The following is a 15,385-nucleotide window of genomic DNA, read 5'->3' on the forward strand; positions in this document are numbered from 1 at the left end:
GTAAAATTCTATTAAAATAGCATTCAAACTTTTGACAATTTTGGAAGCTCCTTATCCAAAATCCCCGCAGCAATACATATAGATATACTAAACGATAGTTATGGTAGCGAAATAGTTTTTACCTAATATAACATGTTGTTGCACTTTTAGCGATCATTTGATTTATTGTTGGACCTATTCACCTAAATTGAATAACACCTAAAATTATGGAAGTAAGTTTCCTATCTAAAATAGTAAGTTAAGCCTAATAAATTAGTAACTTTTATACCTCAAAAGGTAAATTGGAATAAATATTAAACTTAATTTTTAAATAAATAGATTACTATTTTATATCCCAAACTTACTTTTAAATGAGTAAGTTTAGTTCAAATAATAGTAAGTTTTTATACATAAATAGTAATTCTTACTAATAACATGGTAATAAAAATGATTAAGGATCAAAATTTACCATTTTTTGGAATACATGTACAATTTTTACATTAAAACCTTATCTCAAAGTAGTATTAGAAAGTTTATTTGAAATAATGATAAGATGTTTTATTAATGATTAAAACTTAGTACCTTAGTTAGTAAGTATTCATAATATACCTGTATAATAAATAACTATGGGTATAATTTAACAAACCAGATTTACGAGTCTTATTTAAAATAAGGTAATATTTTATTCATTATAAATTTAACACCTGAGATTGGAATCCATAATTTATGGGTTAATTACATTTACCTCCCTTGAAATTTGACCAAATAACGAATCGATCCATGAGATTTGGACAAATAACAGTCCACCCTTTTGAATAACCAGACATTTAACAATTATCCCTCTGCTGTTAAGAGACGTTAGTGATTCTACTTGACATCAAGAAAAATAAAAGGGTTAATTACATTTACCTCCCTTGAGACTTGACCAAATAACGAATTGATCCCTGAGATTTGGACAAATACGTTATTTTAATTTTCATAAATTTGTTTAAATATGAAAAATTGGTTAAATAGCGCATTAAATACAAAACCTGCCAGTTTCCATAAAGAGCTGGTATGTTATGGGCAATTTCTTTTTTTTTTTTTTTAACTTTCACATATTTAATTTATGTTAAATACAAAACATACTAGTTTTTTTTCGACGCCATTTAACCAATTTTTCCTATAAAGAACTAGTACAAAATATACTATAAAACCTGCCAATTTTCCATAAAGAGTTGGTATGTTATGCGCTATTTAACCAATTTTTCATATTTAAGACTCAAAATTTCAACTACGTTATTTTAATTTTCGTAAATTTCAAATATGTTATTTTAAAAAGCGCAACTTTCAAATACGTTATTTTAATTTTCGTTAATTTGTTTAAATATAAAATTTGGTTAAATAGTGCATTAAATACAAAACTGCCAGTTTCCCATAAAGAGCTGGTATGTTATGAACAATTTTTTTTTTAAACTTTCACATATTTAATTTATGTTAAATACAAAACATGTGCTATTTAGTGATTCCACTTGACATCAGGAAAAAGAAAACTTGGAATGATGAAATTGCTTTTATTGTATCCAACTGTCATCAAGATTAATTATATAGTTTCGAAAATACCCTTTTCATTAAAAATATATGTATAATATTGGGATTATAATTCTTATCATTCACATCCCAATCACGTTTGACTTGCCTACCTTTATCTGTACAAAAAGAGAGAAGAAAAAGACTTCCCCATTTTTCCCCAAGTTTAACGAGCAAAAAATTCAAAATAAATTGGTTAAATAGCGCCCAAAGAAAAACTAGTATGTTTTGTATTTAACATAAAAGCCCTCAGGGGCTTGGTCTGGTGGTTGAGATTGCTGAAGATGGAGCCTCAGGTCCCTGGTTCGAACCTTGCTGCCAGCAAGTTGCTGAGGGTGGTGAATAGTCTGCGGGGTCCACTCCCTGCGGGACACACCTAAAAAAAAAAACATAAATTATTTTAGGCACTTCACATTTCACCTTTACACTTTGGAATCCCCTCAACTTTTCCTATCCCTTTTCCACTTAACTTCAATGCCTAACAAGTCTTCAGGTTCTAGGTCACAAAAGACCTTTACACTTGTCTATCCAATACACTTTCCCTACCATTTGTGGCCACAATCATACCGCAGCAACTTTCTACACCTCTTCTCTAATTCCTAAACATACCGCAGCAACATCCACAATTCTAAATTTCCAGTCTTACCTCCTCAATTACAAAGGTCAAAGCTGGTCTTTAAGCCGCACCGCCGCAAGCAACAAGCCGACAACTAAAAGAATTGAATCAGTTCCCTGAAAGAATTGGAACTGAAAATTGCAGTAGGCCGGTGGCCATTGATTTTATGCCAATAGTATAATAATGCTTTCAATTAGTGAACAGATTAGGCAGCTCGTTCCATATCTTCCGAGTTCTGTTTGACAAGCAAAACCGAGAACCCATTGTTTGACTTTGTCGAGCATATCCATTTGCATCAGCATCCTTTCAAGAATGGCCAACTGCAAACGATAGAGCATCTTTAAGCTACGACAATCAAAGTGTGCTACTTCTGATTCTGTTCACTAGTTTTCAGTAGGATGGTTGTGCTTATGTTTTTAGTGCTATTTTTCTGAAACCATCTCAAGCTTTTGTTTCTGGCTGGATTTTGACATCTCTTGTGTAGCACCTATTTGAGACCACATTTCAGTGGTTCGATGATATTCTCTAGGATTCACTAGCAGGCTATTTCCTTGTACTAGCGGCTGCATATTCTTCTCCTTGGACTATGTTTTTTTTTCCCTTTTTTCTTTTTTTTTCTTTTCAAGTAAATCACTTCTTCTTCTTCTTTTGGTAAGTCGATTTTTTTCCCGTGGAGGCCGCAGGAGAAACGGGACTGGGGTGGGGGGGCAAGGGACGGAGGACGAGGGGAGTTATTTGACAACAGAGCGGAAAACAGGGGAAGGATCCCCCGTCCCACCCCCGCCCCATTGCTATCCCTGCACACAAGTTCTATTTCACCTAAAAGCTGGTGTGAATTAACAATTTACTCTCAATCTACACCAAATTGCTTTGACTTTATACTAAATGATAATAATTAGCTTATACCAAAATGTACCTAATTTATTTCAAATAATAATAAATCAGCATACACTAAGGTGTACCTGATTTACATCAAATCAAATCTAATTCGTACAGAATTTCTATTGATTTATACAAAAAAAATCAACTTATGTGAAATTACACGAAATACAAATTTATGAGGGTCCAGATCAATGTTTTAAAAATCGGACCGTTAATTGAACCGGTGAAGTGAAAGGGTCAAGGTTCAATCGGTCGGACCGGTTCAATCTCGGTTCAATGAATTTTTTAAAAAATAATTTATATAAATATATATATGTACAAAATAAGACATGTAATGGACTAATTTAATATTTTATATGATGAAAAGTTTACTATTTTTTAATAACTTGGATTTTTAAAAATAAATTTTTTAAATTATAAGTTAAAACAAATAAATTTCATCTCAATTTCAATTATATCTAAATCCAACCCCAAAATATCACAATATTTTGAAATTATACAAAATTCATGTATCTGAGAATTTAGATATTATGAATTTAAATTTTAATTTACGTTTTGAGATTTAGATATTGCAATTTAAAAAAGAAAATTTGGAGTTCGAAGGAAATCAAGAAAATCGAAAATAGAAATGTAAACTTGATAAGAAACAAAAAATAAGATAAAAGTGGGTGGTTGTGGCATTAAATAATTTGGATTAAAAAAAATTCTTTTTTAACTTTTTTCAATTTAATGGACAAAAACAAAATTAAAAGATGGAAGAAAACATTAATAAATTAAAAATAAAGAGGTTTGATTAAAAAGGGAGTGACAAAAGAAAAGATGATAGAAAGAGAGAGAGAGAGAGAGAGAGAGAGAGTTGAAAATTAAAAAGAAAGAGCCATGAAGGGATGAGATTTTGTAAGAAAAATGAAAAAAAGAAATCTGAGTATTTACTTTATATAAATAAGTTATCAAAAAAAACTAATAAGATGTGATGGTGTAACGGTTAATACATTGGTCTTTTATTATAAAGGTCTTGGGTTCGAATCTTGATTGTTGCATTTTGCAAAACTAAAAAAAAAAAAAAAAAAAAGGGAAAGCTGAAAACCGAAAAATCGCCGGTTCAAACCGGTTCGGCAGTTTTCACGGTTCAACCGATCTTTGACCAGGTTTCTAGCAAAGTCAACAATGTCATTGAATCGGACCGGTGCCATGGCTGGTTCGCGTTTCAACCGGTCGAACCGGCCGGTCCGGTCCGATTTTCAAAACATTGCTCCAGATAGGTGGTCGGAACCTGGACAGATTGAGACGGCCACTTCCTAGCCGTCGAGGATACGTAGCTTTCTTGTATTTGGCCCACGTAAATGCTTTGTAAAAAGTTGAGGGTCTTGTGGTGACAGTCACCATTTCGGGAATTGGACCGATCTCTGCACGAAGTAAGGAGGAGAAGGTCTCGGTCACCGGCTGCAGTATTAAATACTCAACAAAAGTTTTGGTTGCCAAGGTATAAAAGCAAAATCTTACACTTACTTGTGATTAACTTGATAATCTTGCTCCTTATTTGCTTGAATAACCCATAAAAGTATGAGACCTTTCTCTCATATATATCCACCGACAGTCAAGTTAGTGAAGGAAATAAGTGGGGAGTATGTTTTTTAATAACAAATGAAGGAAGGAGAAGAAGATTTTTTTTTTTTTAATCTTTGCTTTAGGTTGCGTATTTATACTTGCTTATTCACTTGTATCATAAACATATTTTTCAATTCACATATTTAGGCCCTGTTTGGATTGCATTTTCTGTCATTTTTCATGGAAAAATTACTGTAGCGATTTGATGTATGTGAGGAAAAAAGCTAATAGGGAAATGTGATCACGAAAAACGACGTAATTTTCTGGCAAAAATGGCAATCCAAACAGGGCCTTATATTTTCAACCACTTTTTTATCTCACATGCATTATATCATAAAAAGTGTTACAATAATTATTCCAAATAATTATTTGAAATAATACTCTATCCAAACAAAGCCAATATAGCATGCCTTTTATTATGAAAGTACCTATATTCTTTTGTTGTTTTGGATTCAAAAGAAATTCAATTTGTTTCGTGTGAATTTCCAAAAAACAATTTTGAATAAGTTTTAACTAATTTGGATATTTCGTTATTTGTAGGGAGATAGATTGGAAAAGGAAATTAGACAAGATTTGTTGGGTTGGTGACGAGCGCTTGTCTTGAAATGCCATTCGAAATGGTGTTAATTACTTTTCTTTGCTTTTTGACTTTAAATTACCCATCTACTTCTTTTGCAACTCTAAAAGGTGCTCTAAAAAGTAGTCTAAATTTTTTTAATATTTAAAAAATATTTCAAAATATATTTTAAAAACTCTACTATTCTTAAATATTCCAAAATATTTTCTAAAAATATCCCAAAATATACTCTTAAAAACTCCGTTACAGTAAAATTTTTCAAAAACATCCCTCAAAACAGCTAATCCAAACGGAGCCCTTTGTCATTGTATAATTATTTGCTATACTTTATCAAAACTTGCTGTATAAATAAGGTTATAAACTCAAGATAATGAATTTTCATTATAATGGACAATGATACATAAAATAAATACAGTTCTCTCACGCGTTAAATCTAATCACTATCATACAATTAGAAGTCATATATTTTTTTCCAATAAACGAAATTAGTACTTTTATATATTAATACTTGATAGTATAAGAATTAGTTACAAAAAGGACCAACTGCTCTCATATCTTTTCTAGTAATATCCATCGGCCATACAAGAAACTCATTGTCCCATTCTATTTTATGTACTAACTTGAGTGCATTTTGAGCTTAGCGTATAGCTACACAAATTACCTGCTCCATGCACAAAGGAGAAGTTGCAGTGTTCAAAATAGCAAACTACACAATTAATAGCAAACTAAACAATTAGTGCCCCGAGAAACTAATTTTTAATTCAATATTATTGCTCGGAATTGTATTTATATGTTAATGCCCTCTATTCCACATAGGGGTGAGCAGATTCAGTTTGTACCGAATTCATAATTGATTTCAAATTTAATTCGGTAATTTAAAATCGGGTATTTGATAATTCGATATCAATTCGGTACATACCGAATTCACCGAATTCTAATATGATATAAAATAGGTAACGAGATTATGAATTTGGTAATAACCGATTTCGAATTCAAAATTCGGTAATTGAAATCGGGTACCGCATTACCGCGCATTCGAATACCAAATTGATATATAAAATTATATAATATATAGATAAATGCTATTTAGTATTAGTATATACTACTAATACTTTATTGTATTATATAGGTAAATGATTAATAATAATTAGTAAATGATATTATCATCATATCATGTACTTATAATACTTATAATATATAATAATGTACAATATATTTATATTATTTTAGTATTTATTAATTGTTATATGACTACAATAATGCATAGTAATACATTACAATATAAGATAACTAATTATTTTATACATGAGTAACATACTAACATGACTAGAATTAGATAATAATTAATACATATATGTATAATACTAAATATTAAACAATAAACATAATTAGTAATTAGAATTTAGATATTGGTAATTTGATACATCATTCATATTTGAATTATTGAATATTTGAATGCATAATCTATAACTTGCAAGTATTATTGTACTCTAAATTTACATTACATAATTACTAATCTTAAGGCTTTAAGTATAGATAAGACAACTAAGCAGTGTAAGTGAATGTATATGAATTGCACATCAATGTATTAGTATATTGACTTTCACAATAACATATGTAAGTAAATAAGTTTAATTTTGATTTGAAATAAATTATAAATTTGTAACTAACATAACTTATCACTAATAATTGTAATTTGTAAGTTTGTAACTAATATTACTTAGTATTAATCATTGTAAATTATAAATTCATAAATTATTACTAATCATTGTATAGTCTAAGGTTTATTCTAGTTTAAATTAATCACTTTTTATGTGTTCCTTAAATCATAGATTAATGATTGTAGGTATAAGTGATCAAATAAGTTAAAATTTATATTATCTATTTACTAATCTTAAGGTTTTAAGTATAGACAAAATAACTAAACAGTGTAAGTGAATGCATGTGAGTTGCAAATCAAGTAAATAAGTTTTATTTTGATTTGAAATAAATTATAAGTTTATAACTAATGTAACTTATCACTAATCATTGATTCATTGTAATTTGTAAGTTTGTAACTAATATTACTTATTATTAATCAGTGTAAATTATAAATTCATTATAACTTCTAACTAAATTAGTTTAAATTAATCACTTTTTATGTGTTTCTTAAATCATAGACTAAGGATTTTAGGTATAAGTGATCAAATAAATGCGAATTAAACCACAAAATGATTTGAACATAAGTAATGTGTTTAATTATGAATAAATTTGGGGATCAAATCAGTAATAAATGTTTAAATCATTGAGGAGCATAATGAATGTATTATAATTTAGGAGCCCCAATTTATAAATTAAAAATTACAAAATCACTTCATTTGGGAAAATTCGGATTTCATCTTCAGCTGATGAAAAGTGAGAAAACAACCATTGCAAATTTGCAATATTGCATAGTGCCGTGACTGCCGTCGCCTAGGGCTCTCACTAACACTCCCAAGTCCCAAGTCCCAATTCCCAAATCGAAGCTGCTCTCCACCTCTCCGGCATCCGCCAGTCCGCCGCACTCTACGTCTCCTGTCGGCTGTGTCCTGCCGTGCTGGTTCATCGCTGCCGAGTGTCGAAGACGAAGCACCAAGATCTCACTGGTTCATCGCTGGTTCATCACTGCTCATCTCTGGCTCGCTTAGGTAAGTGCTCCTCTGTTTTTGGCTCTGTGTCTCTGGCATTAAAATGGGCCAAGATCGACTAGGAAATTTGTTATCCTGAATTGATAAGGGGACGAAATCTGAGCTTCCACTTGCAAACTCTAACTGTTGTAGTTTAGATTAGGTGTGATATAACATAAGCTTTGTATTTTATACACAAGAAAGCTCTCTCCAGTTGTGCAGCGTTTAAAAGTCACGGCCTTGGGGAAAAATTCCACCTTTTACCCGTTAGAAAAATTAAAAAGGAAAAAACTTGCTAAACTGAAAATTTTACCTCCTTGTCCGTGGAGATTCTCAATCTCTGGTGCACATCTAGTGAAAATACGGCTCCAGAAGTTGTACCTAGGATTCTGGATATGAATTTTCTGCAATGTGTAAAAGAAGAAACTTTCTATGTATAAATAAGCAGAAAGGTCACCTTAATAAGCTCAATAAAAGTAATCAGCTCCTGAATAAGTAATGGAAAGCATTGGAGCAAGTCTAGAACATATCGAAGAGAGCAATTTAGCTTTTATAACTACAAACCAGTAGAAGGCCTACATGTGTCTAGCTTCTTTACATATTTTCAGTCTAATATTTGTAGCTTTCTCATGGCTTGCGGGGGTTGGTAGTTGCTGAACTATAAAGATTGGTTTTATATATTCTCTTAATTTGCTTCAGGGTTTTTTTTACATAACAGATGAATTCGGTTAGACCGAATTCATTACCGTTTTCGAATTTGAAATCGGGTACCGCATGAATTCGGTAATGCCCAATTCAAAAATGAAAACGGTTTAGATTTCTATAGGTGCAATAACCGAAAAAACCGAATTCAGCGCACCGATTTACCGCATTTGCACCGAATGCTCACCCCTAATTCCACATGCCTCTTAATAATAGTAATATATTTTTCTTTTTAGAAAATAATACAATCATAGTCGGTGTAATTGGGCATACCAAGAAGAAAGCACATCCGCCAAGCGGCTGCTGCTGCTGCTCCAATTCTCTCTTTTATTCCCTCCTCTCACTCTTGATTAGCCAAGAAAATACCGAAATTGTTTAAACCCTATATAATTGCAGGCAAAATTACTGCTCCAATTGCATTGGAGAGTCATCGGTGGGTAGTCCTCGCCTTTATTTGCAGGTTTTCTGGCAGCCTCGACCTGGGGGTTTTTGCGGGATCGGAGATTTTAATTTAGAATCTTCTTTCATTCTTTGCTAAGATGAAGCTCTCTTTCTCCCTCTCCTCAAAGCCCCAAAATTCAACCCTCAAGAAGCTCTCTGCCGCCGCCACCGACGCCGAAGAGTCAAAAGAATTCGTTACCGAATTCGACTCCTCCAAGGCCCCAACCGCCAAAAACCGGGATAATCGGGTAATTCCTCCTAAGCCCAACGAATGGAGGCCGACTAAGAAGATGAAGAACCTCGAGCTCCCACTCCAATCTGATGCTCAAGAGCAACCGATGCTCCAATTTGAAGTTGTTGAATCTGGCCCGTCTGACCCTACATCTGAGAGTATGTCCTATGGCCTTAATCTGCGTAATTCGGGTAATGGGGCCGGAGCGAACCCACAGGAATTTCCTGGTTCGGCATCTAAGGAGGATCCTGTGTTGCATAAATTGAGGGAGGATTTGAAGAGGTTACCGGAGGATGCTGGGTTTGAGGAGTTTGAGGATATGCCCGTTGAGGGATTTGGTCGGGCGTTGTTAGGTGGGTATGGTTGGGTTGAAGGCAAGGGTATCGGAAAGAATGCGAAAAAGGATGTGGATATAGTGGTGTTAAAGAAACGAACTGGTAAGGAAGGGTTAGGGTTTACTGGTGGATTACCGGAATTACCAGCTGAAGCCAATCGTGAAAATGGTGGTGGGACTAATAATAGTATGAGGAAAGGAAGTGACAGAGATGGTAAGGAGAAGGGAAGGGACAAAAAGGACTTTTATGTGGGGAAAGAAGTGAGGATTGTGGGTGGAAGGGAAGTTGGGATGAAAGGTAGGATACTTGAGATGAAACACAGTGGGGAAGTTGCAATTTTGAGGCTTTTAAAGAGTGAGGAGGATGTAAGTGTTTATGTTAGTGATTTAGCTGATTTGGGATCAGTTGAGGAGGAGAGGTGTTTGAGGAAGCTGAAGGAGTTGAGGATTAGAGAGAAAAGCGATGTTAGTGATAAGAAAATTGGTAAAGGTAGGGATAAAGATTTGGTAAGCAGTTGGACGGATAGTAGAGATAGAGAAATGAAAGATAGGAAGAAGGATAGTAAAAGGGGAAGGGAGGAGATTAAGGGTAGCGATAAGTTATCCTGGTTGACTAACCATATCAGAGTGAGGATTGTAAGCAAGAATTTAAAAGGTGGACGATTGTACCTGAAAAAAGGGGAGGTTGTGGATGTGGTTGGGCCAACAACTTGTGACATATCTATGGATGAGAACAGGGAGTTGATACAAGAGGTGGATCAGGAGCTACTGGAGACAGCACTTCCAAGGCGTGGAGGACCGGTTTTAGTTTTGTATGGTAAACATAAGGGTGTCTATGGAAGTCTAGTGGAAAGGGATACAGAGAAGGAAACAGGTGTGGTTAGGGATGCTGATTCACATGAATTGCATAATGTTCGCCTTGAGCAAATTGCAGAGTATATTGGGGATCCAAGCTACATAGGTTATTAGTTGATTCCTAGTAATGAGATGCAGCATTTCTCGATTGATACTGTGTTTCAAAGTTCAAGGTACTTTTTGCCAATATTCTTTTGCTGTTTCCTTTGTTTTTAAGTGTGAGTGAGAATTTGTATGTAATTTCAACTAGAGTAATTTTTAATGCGAATCTGATCTTTATTATTTTAAACTAATTCAGGTTAAGAGAGAGTGTGTTCTTTTAGGATTGCAAGCTTCAAATATTTATTCCAAGTGAAGATTAAGAATTGTATTTGCATAAAAATGTTTTGAGTAAGGTTTGGGACTCAGTTTTTTTTGTCTGGAAACTGAAATCTGTGTCTCAGTCGTAGCAGTTCTAGATAGGTGTAGCAGTTCTATATAGTTGTTTGCTTCACCATGTGGAGTTCTACTTAGCTAATTTCATCATTTACGATTCGTAACTAGTAATCTTCTTTGGTGCTGCTTTAGATCTCAGTTGGGGTTTATCAATTTGCATTTGAATGATGGTAACAGCAAGGTGCAGGGTATTGTTGGGAGAGTTCTTTCCATTTACTTATTGAGCTTAAATTTTGAGTTAATGTTTTGTGGACGGCTGCTTTTTCGCTAGTGGAATTCATATGAGAACAACAAGCAAGATTTTTAGTTGTTGCTGTATAAATTCTGTTGTTTACCTTTTTTATTTTTGTTTGAACTTTGCATTTTTGCTTTTGACTTTTTCTTTGGCCATGAATTTAGTTTGGAATAATAGTTACGCTGATCTGTAACCTGCATGGTACTATGGATATAATGCTTTGTGACTTCATTTTAAAGAAATAAATGCTTGCTTGTCGGTTCATATTTAGGTAATGTTGGGGTTCTATACAATCATCAAAAAGGTGGTTACTAAATTTCTTGGGATCAAGACTTTCTTATGAGGCTCGTTGTGAATGTAATTACAAGTTAAGATGCCAAAGGAGGAATTTTTATGTAAGGCTAGTAATGTTTTTTTTTTTTGGTTGTGATACTACATCTGAAGCCAATTGATTTGCTAAAGGGAAAAGGACAGTAATTCTTGTCATATTTGGTTTGACTTTTGTGAACTAGATTATGATGGTTATCTATAGCATAGGCAAATTGTTTCTTCCACCTTATGTAATGTGGAAATGTTTCCATCAATTTGTCTGTGAAGAGCAAGATCCTTGCCCTGTTTGTATCTGAATTTTTGCTTGTAATCCTTGAGTGTGCTTTATATGCTGGGTAATAACTTAAAATTTAGGAAGATATGATAATGAATCAGCTGTCTTCTTCTAGTTGAAGCTAGCATAGCAGTTTTCTAATAACTATTGCCTTTTACTGATTGTATAACAGACATGTCGTTCGATGTGACTGAAAAATTTATAGAGATTTGTAAGTATTCTAGTTTCTTGGTGCTAATTCTTGTTGCTTTTTAGCACTCCAAATTTTCATTGCTTCTGGAATTTTGATTTGAACCCAAAATGAGAGGGGGGTGGTTGGCGGGTACTTGGGTGTGGGCATGGAGATTAGTGACAAATATGTATTGGACGAAGAGACAAAAATATTCAAGTGGAGATAGTAATCTTAGCTTTCAAATGTTTTAAAGATACAGTGCGGCAACTAAAGCAGCACGGCTCAAAAGTATCCTTAATGAGCTGCTTCAAGTTTTTAATGTTCATTATGTTAGTCCTTACTATAATGCTAGGGTCAGGGGAGGATTAACAGAATTCGTGACACTGGATCTTTAGGTTTCAGCAATGAAATTAGGTGTGGACGATATGCTAGCACACTGGATCTTTTACTAAAGCTATTACAACCTATGTTCATGGACAGAACTTGACTTAGGGGGAAGAGTTCATAGAAAGGGCCAGAACTCAACAACTAAGAAAGCTAAAAGCTCAAAATGGGTGGAAGAGTTCTTAGAAAGGACCAGAACTCAACAACTAAGAAAGCTAAAATCTTAAAAACTAAAGGAAGCAATTTTGGACTTGACTACCACCCTCAAAACTGAAGGAAGGCAATTTGGGCTTGACTACTACTGCTGGTGGCCTCCATTTCTAAGGACTTGGACAGCTTCTAGCAAAAAGACCAAATTTCTGAATTTCGAATATTTGTCAAAAAAAAAAAAAAGAAAAAGACTTCTGCTATGCACCCTATGGCTTATTTCAGCATGAGCTGAAGTATAAAAACTCATGAAAATTGGAATGTAACCTACTTCGACTTATACATCAAACTTCACATCTAAATTGAAATACATCATTGAAAGCAGCTAGAGAACTTGAAAATCTGTTATTTTTCTGAAATTATGCGTCAGTTTGGTGTTTAAAAGCTGCTTTCCCTAATTAACCTGTTCTACTTGAAAGAAATGCTGTTGTTGGACTAGTCATTTTAGAGTGTGTAGGAATTGTGTAGATTTTACCTTATCGCTAGTTGTCCCTGTTGTCATTCTGTTGTTCAACACTTTTGTTCAAATGGTCCCTTTTAACTGAACATGCTACAGTTTTTGGTCCTGAAATAGAAAGGTAAAGTCTGAGCATAAGAGTTGATGATAGCACTTGGGGAATAATTGATTATTTGTGCTATTTGATTATCTCTGGGCCTTTAGTCGGGTTTATTGATTCATCTAAATTGTTTATCATTTGATTCAAATTTCTCTTGCATTCCTACTCCTGAAATGTGTGCGACCTTAAACTGGACTGACAAAACTTTTTGTTTAAAATGACTCAACGATCAGTTGTTGCATACCTCCTAAAATTAGCTTGGCATATTAGAAGGTTGAGATTTATTTCTTTTGACTGAATATTGACCAGCCAAAACAGAGTTGCCTTTTTGAGTTTTGATAATTTGGTCGGTGTCATGTCTGCCAGGTCTACAGCTACCTTTTGCTTACTGCTTTGGGCTATGTTAAGGGTATCATGAGAAACCAATAGCATTTGATTTTAGTGTTATTTCCAGCAGTTAGCAATAAACTGAACTTTACTGCCTTTTTCTTGGTAGCCCATTATCCTTCTGAGATCTTAGTTCTTTCTGTATTTTAGCTTCTCTCTTCTTTGAGAAAGAAGAACTTCAGCATACTGCTGATGCTACAAATGGTTGTCATCATTGGACCTCTTTAAATTATGTATTACATGGTAACATCCTTCACCTTTTAAACAAATCCAGATTTATTTTTGATCCAAGTTGATGGACTTGAGGAGTTTCAGATCAGTAACTTTTTTAACTTGTACATTCTAATTATCATGCCTAATCATTATAGAATGAGTGAGTCAGGGCAGGAGGAGGTTGTTCTAGTATTCTGTTTTACATACTCTGCAGATGTCTTTTGTTTGGATTTTTGAAGTATCTTTAAAGTATTTCAGAACCTTGAATTAATATTAAAGGTTTTCTACCCATGAATGGTTAAGGTGCACAAGTCAATCAACAGTAATTCCTTCCGAGCCACTAGCAGCGGACTGTTGGATTGGAGCAGGAAATCTGATGCATGTTTTTGTTTCTTCTGCTGTTAAAAATGATTTAAGTTCAGTAGGACTTTAAGATGTATAAGAGCGCTAGGGAAGGTGAAATTGCACTTGAAGTTCAGACCTCCTTTTATGAGTAGGGTTATCCACTTCTCTTATGGGTCCTAAATTCATTTATGGTTAGTTTTGGCATGCTAAAAAGTTTTTTCTCCTTTTGACTCGTGTCATTTTGTTTTGAGTGGTTATATGCTTGAATTTGCTTCAGCGAGGTACTTGTAGATTGTAGTTGTAGTGCTTTTTTTCTGTTGAAAAGGTAGATAACTTTGGTGAATGATATTTTCAAGATGTGTAATACTAGTGTATCTGGCCAGAAATGCTAGAACACGTTGAATTTCTAAGGTGGTTTATTATTGTGATCCTTTTGCAATTAAGAATACATACTGGTCTAACATTCTCTGCAATTTGTGTTAACAATTGTTAGGCCAGTGGCAGGGGAACAGACTGTTGAGCTTGGGATTTAACGTGGACAGAATGGTAGCTCAAGCATTATAAAACAAGCAAGCCGGTTTGGAGTTCAAACTCAGCAAGCTGAAAGAGAATTGCTTCCAGTGATTCAGGGATATTCCCTCACTCTGCCTCCAGTGTACAGCTAGCAAATCAGTTGAACGTGTGAGTTAGTCCTTTACTGAGGCTTAATTAGTGACCCATCTGTTGGTGAAAGGCATTTGATAAGATTCTTGTACTTTATAACATTGTCAAAGCTAAATCAGCCATTCAAGAAGAAATGAACATCCTTGTTAATAGTTTGGGAATTATTCCCTTGTTTTTGGGTGAATGGACTACAAAGTTTTGGCGGCTCATAATGTGCTTGCCTGCTTGGTTGCTGGTGAGTTTGAGGTGCATTACATAATGGGTATTGGATTTATGCCTCGGCGCTAGCTGTGAGGATAGCCAGACACATGTTTGGAGTATTGTTGCGGTTGGGCTGCTATGAAGGGGTGTTGAATACAATAAAAGATGCTGAGCAAATTATGTGATGAGAAGGATTGGTAGATTGAATGGCAGTTTAAAGCATGGGGGTATTTTATGTAGGATTATGTAAACGAACCTAAATGCATCTTTGCATTAATTAATCAAGAGGACTATCATTCAAAAGTGTAATAACTTTATCAAACGCAAATTACAAGTGTGGCCACATCCAATCAAGAGGTAACTTGTAATTCTACCCTTCTTTATAAAACAAGGAAGTTACTTCATGTCTTCTGCAATGGAGTCAATTTAATCCAGTCAACAGGCGAGTTTGAACTGTACCTCTAAGCCAACAAGCTTGCAGGGATTTTTCGTTCTTTAACAATTAATCATCTTTTCTGAGTATCACTTTCTAAATTTTTGGG

At 34.1% G+C, this 15,385-nt stretch overlaps 1 protein-coding gene across 3 annotated transcripts; it reads left to right on the forward strand.

Annotated features, from left to right (window-relative positions):
• The first annotated feature begins 7,636 nt into the window (after positions 1–7,636).
• LOC113739963 (protein MOS2) lies at positions 7,637–14,806 on the forward strand. Of its 3 annotated transcripts, none has more exons than XM_027267408.2 (3): positions 7,637–7,897; positions 8,975–10,613; positions 14,473–14,806. In XM_027267408.2, the coding sequence occupies exon 2, from the start codon at positions 9,118–9,120 to the stop codon at positions 10,552–10,554; it is 1,437 nt and encodes a 478-aa protein (XP_027123209.1). In that variant the 5' UTR covers positions 7,637–7,897; positions 8,975–9,117; the 3' UTR covers positions 10,555–10,613; positions 14,473–14,806. The 3 variants fall into 3 exon arrangements, with proteins under 3 accessions (XP_027123209.1, XP_071902251.1, XP_071902250.1); XM_072046150.1 differs by lacking the exon at positions 7,637–7,897 and adding an exon at positions 10,739–11,505 and having other exon boundaries at positions 8,865–10,613; XM_072046149.1 differs by lacking the exon at positions 7,637–7,897 and having other exon boundaries at positions 8,866–10,613.
• Positions 14,807–15,385: the final 579 nt, after the last annotated feature.

This window comes from Coffea arabica, chromosome 4c, assembly GCF_036785885.1.
Source record: "Coffea arabica cultivar ET-39 chromosome 4c, Coffea Arabica ET-39 HiFi, whole genome shotgun sequence".
Lineage (NCBI taxonomy): Eukaryota > Viridiplantae > Streptophyta > Magnoliopsida > Gentianales > Rubiaceae > Coffea > Coffea arabica.

Coding starts and splice junctions, on each gene's coding strand:
- LOC113739963 (XM_027267408.2), top strand. CDS start 9,118: ATGAAGCTCTCTTTCTCCCTCTCCTCAAAGCCCCAAAATTCAACCCTC.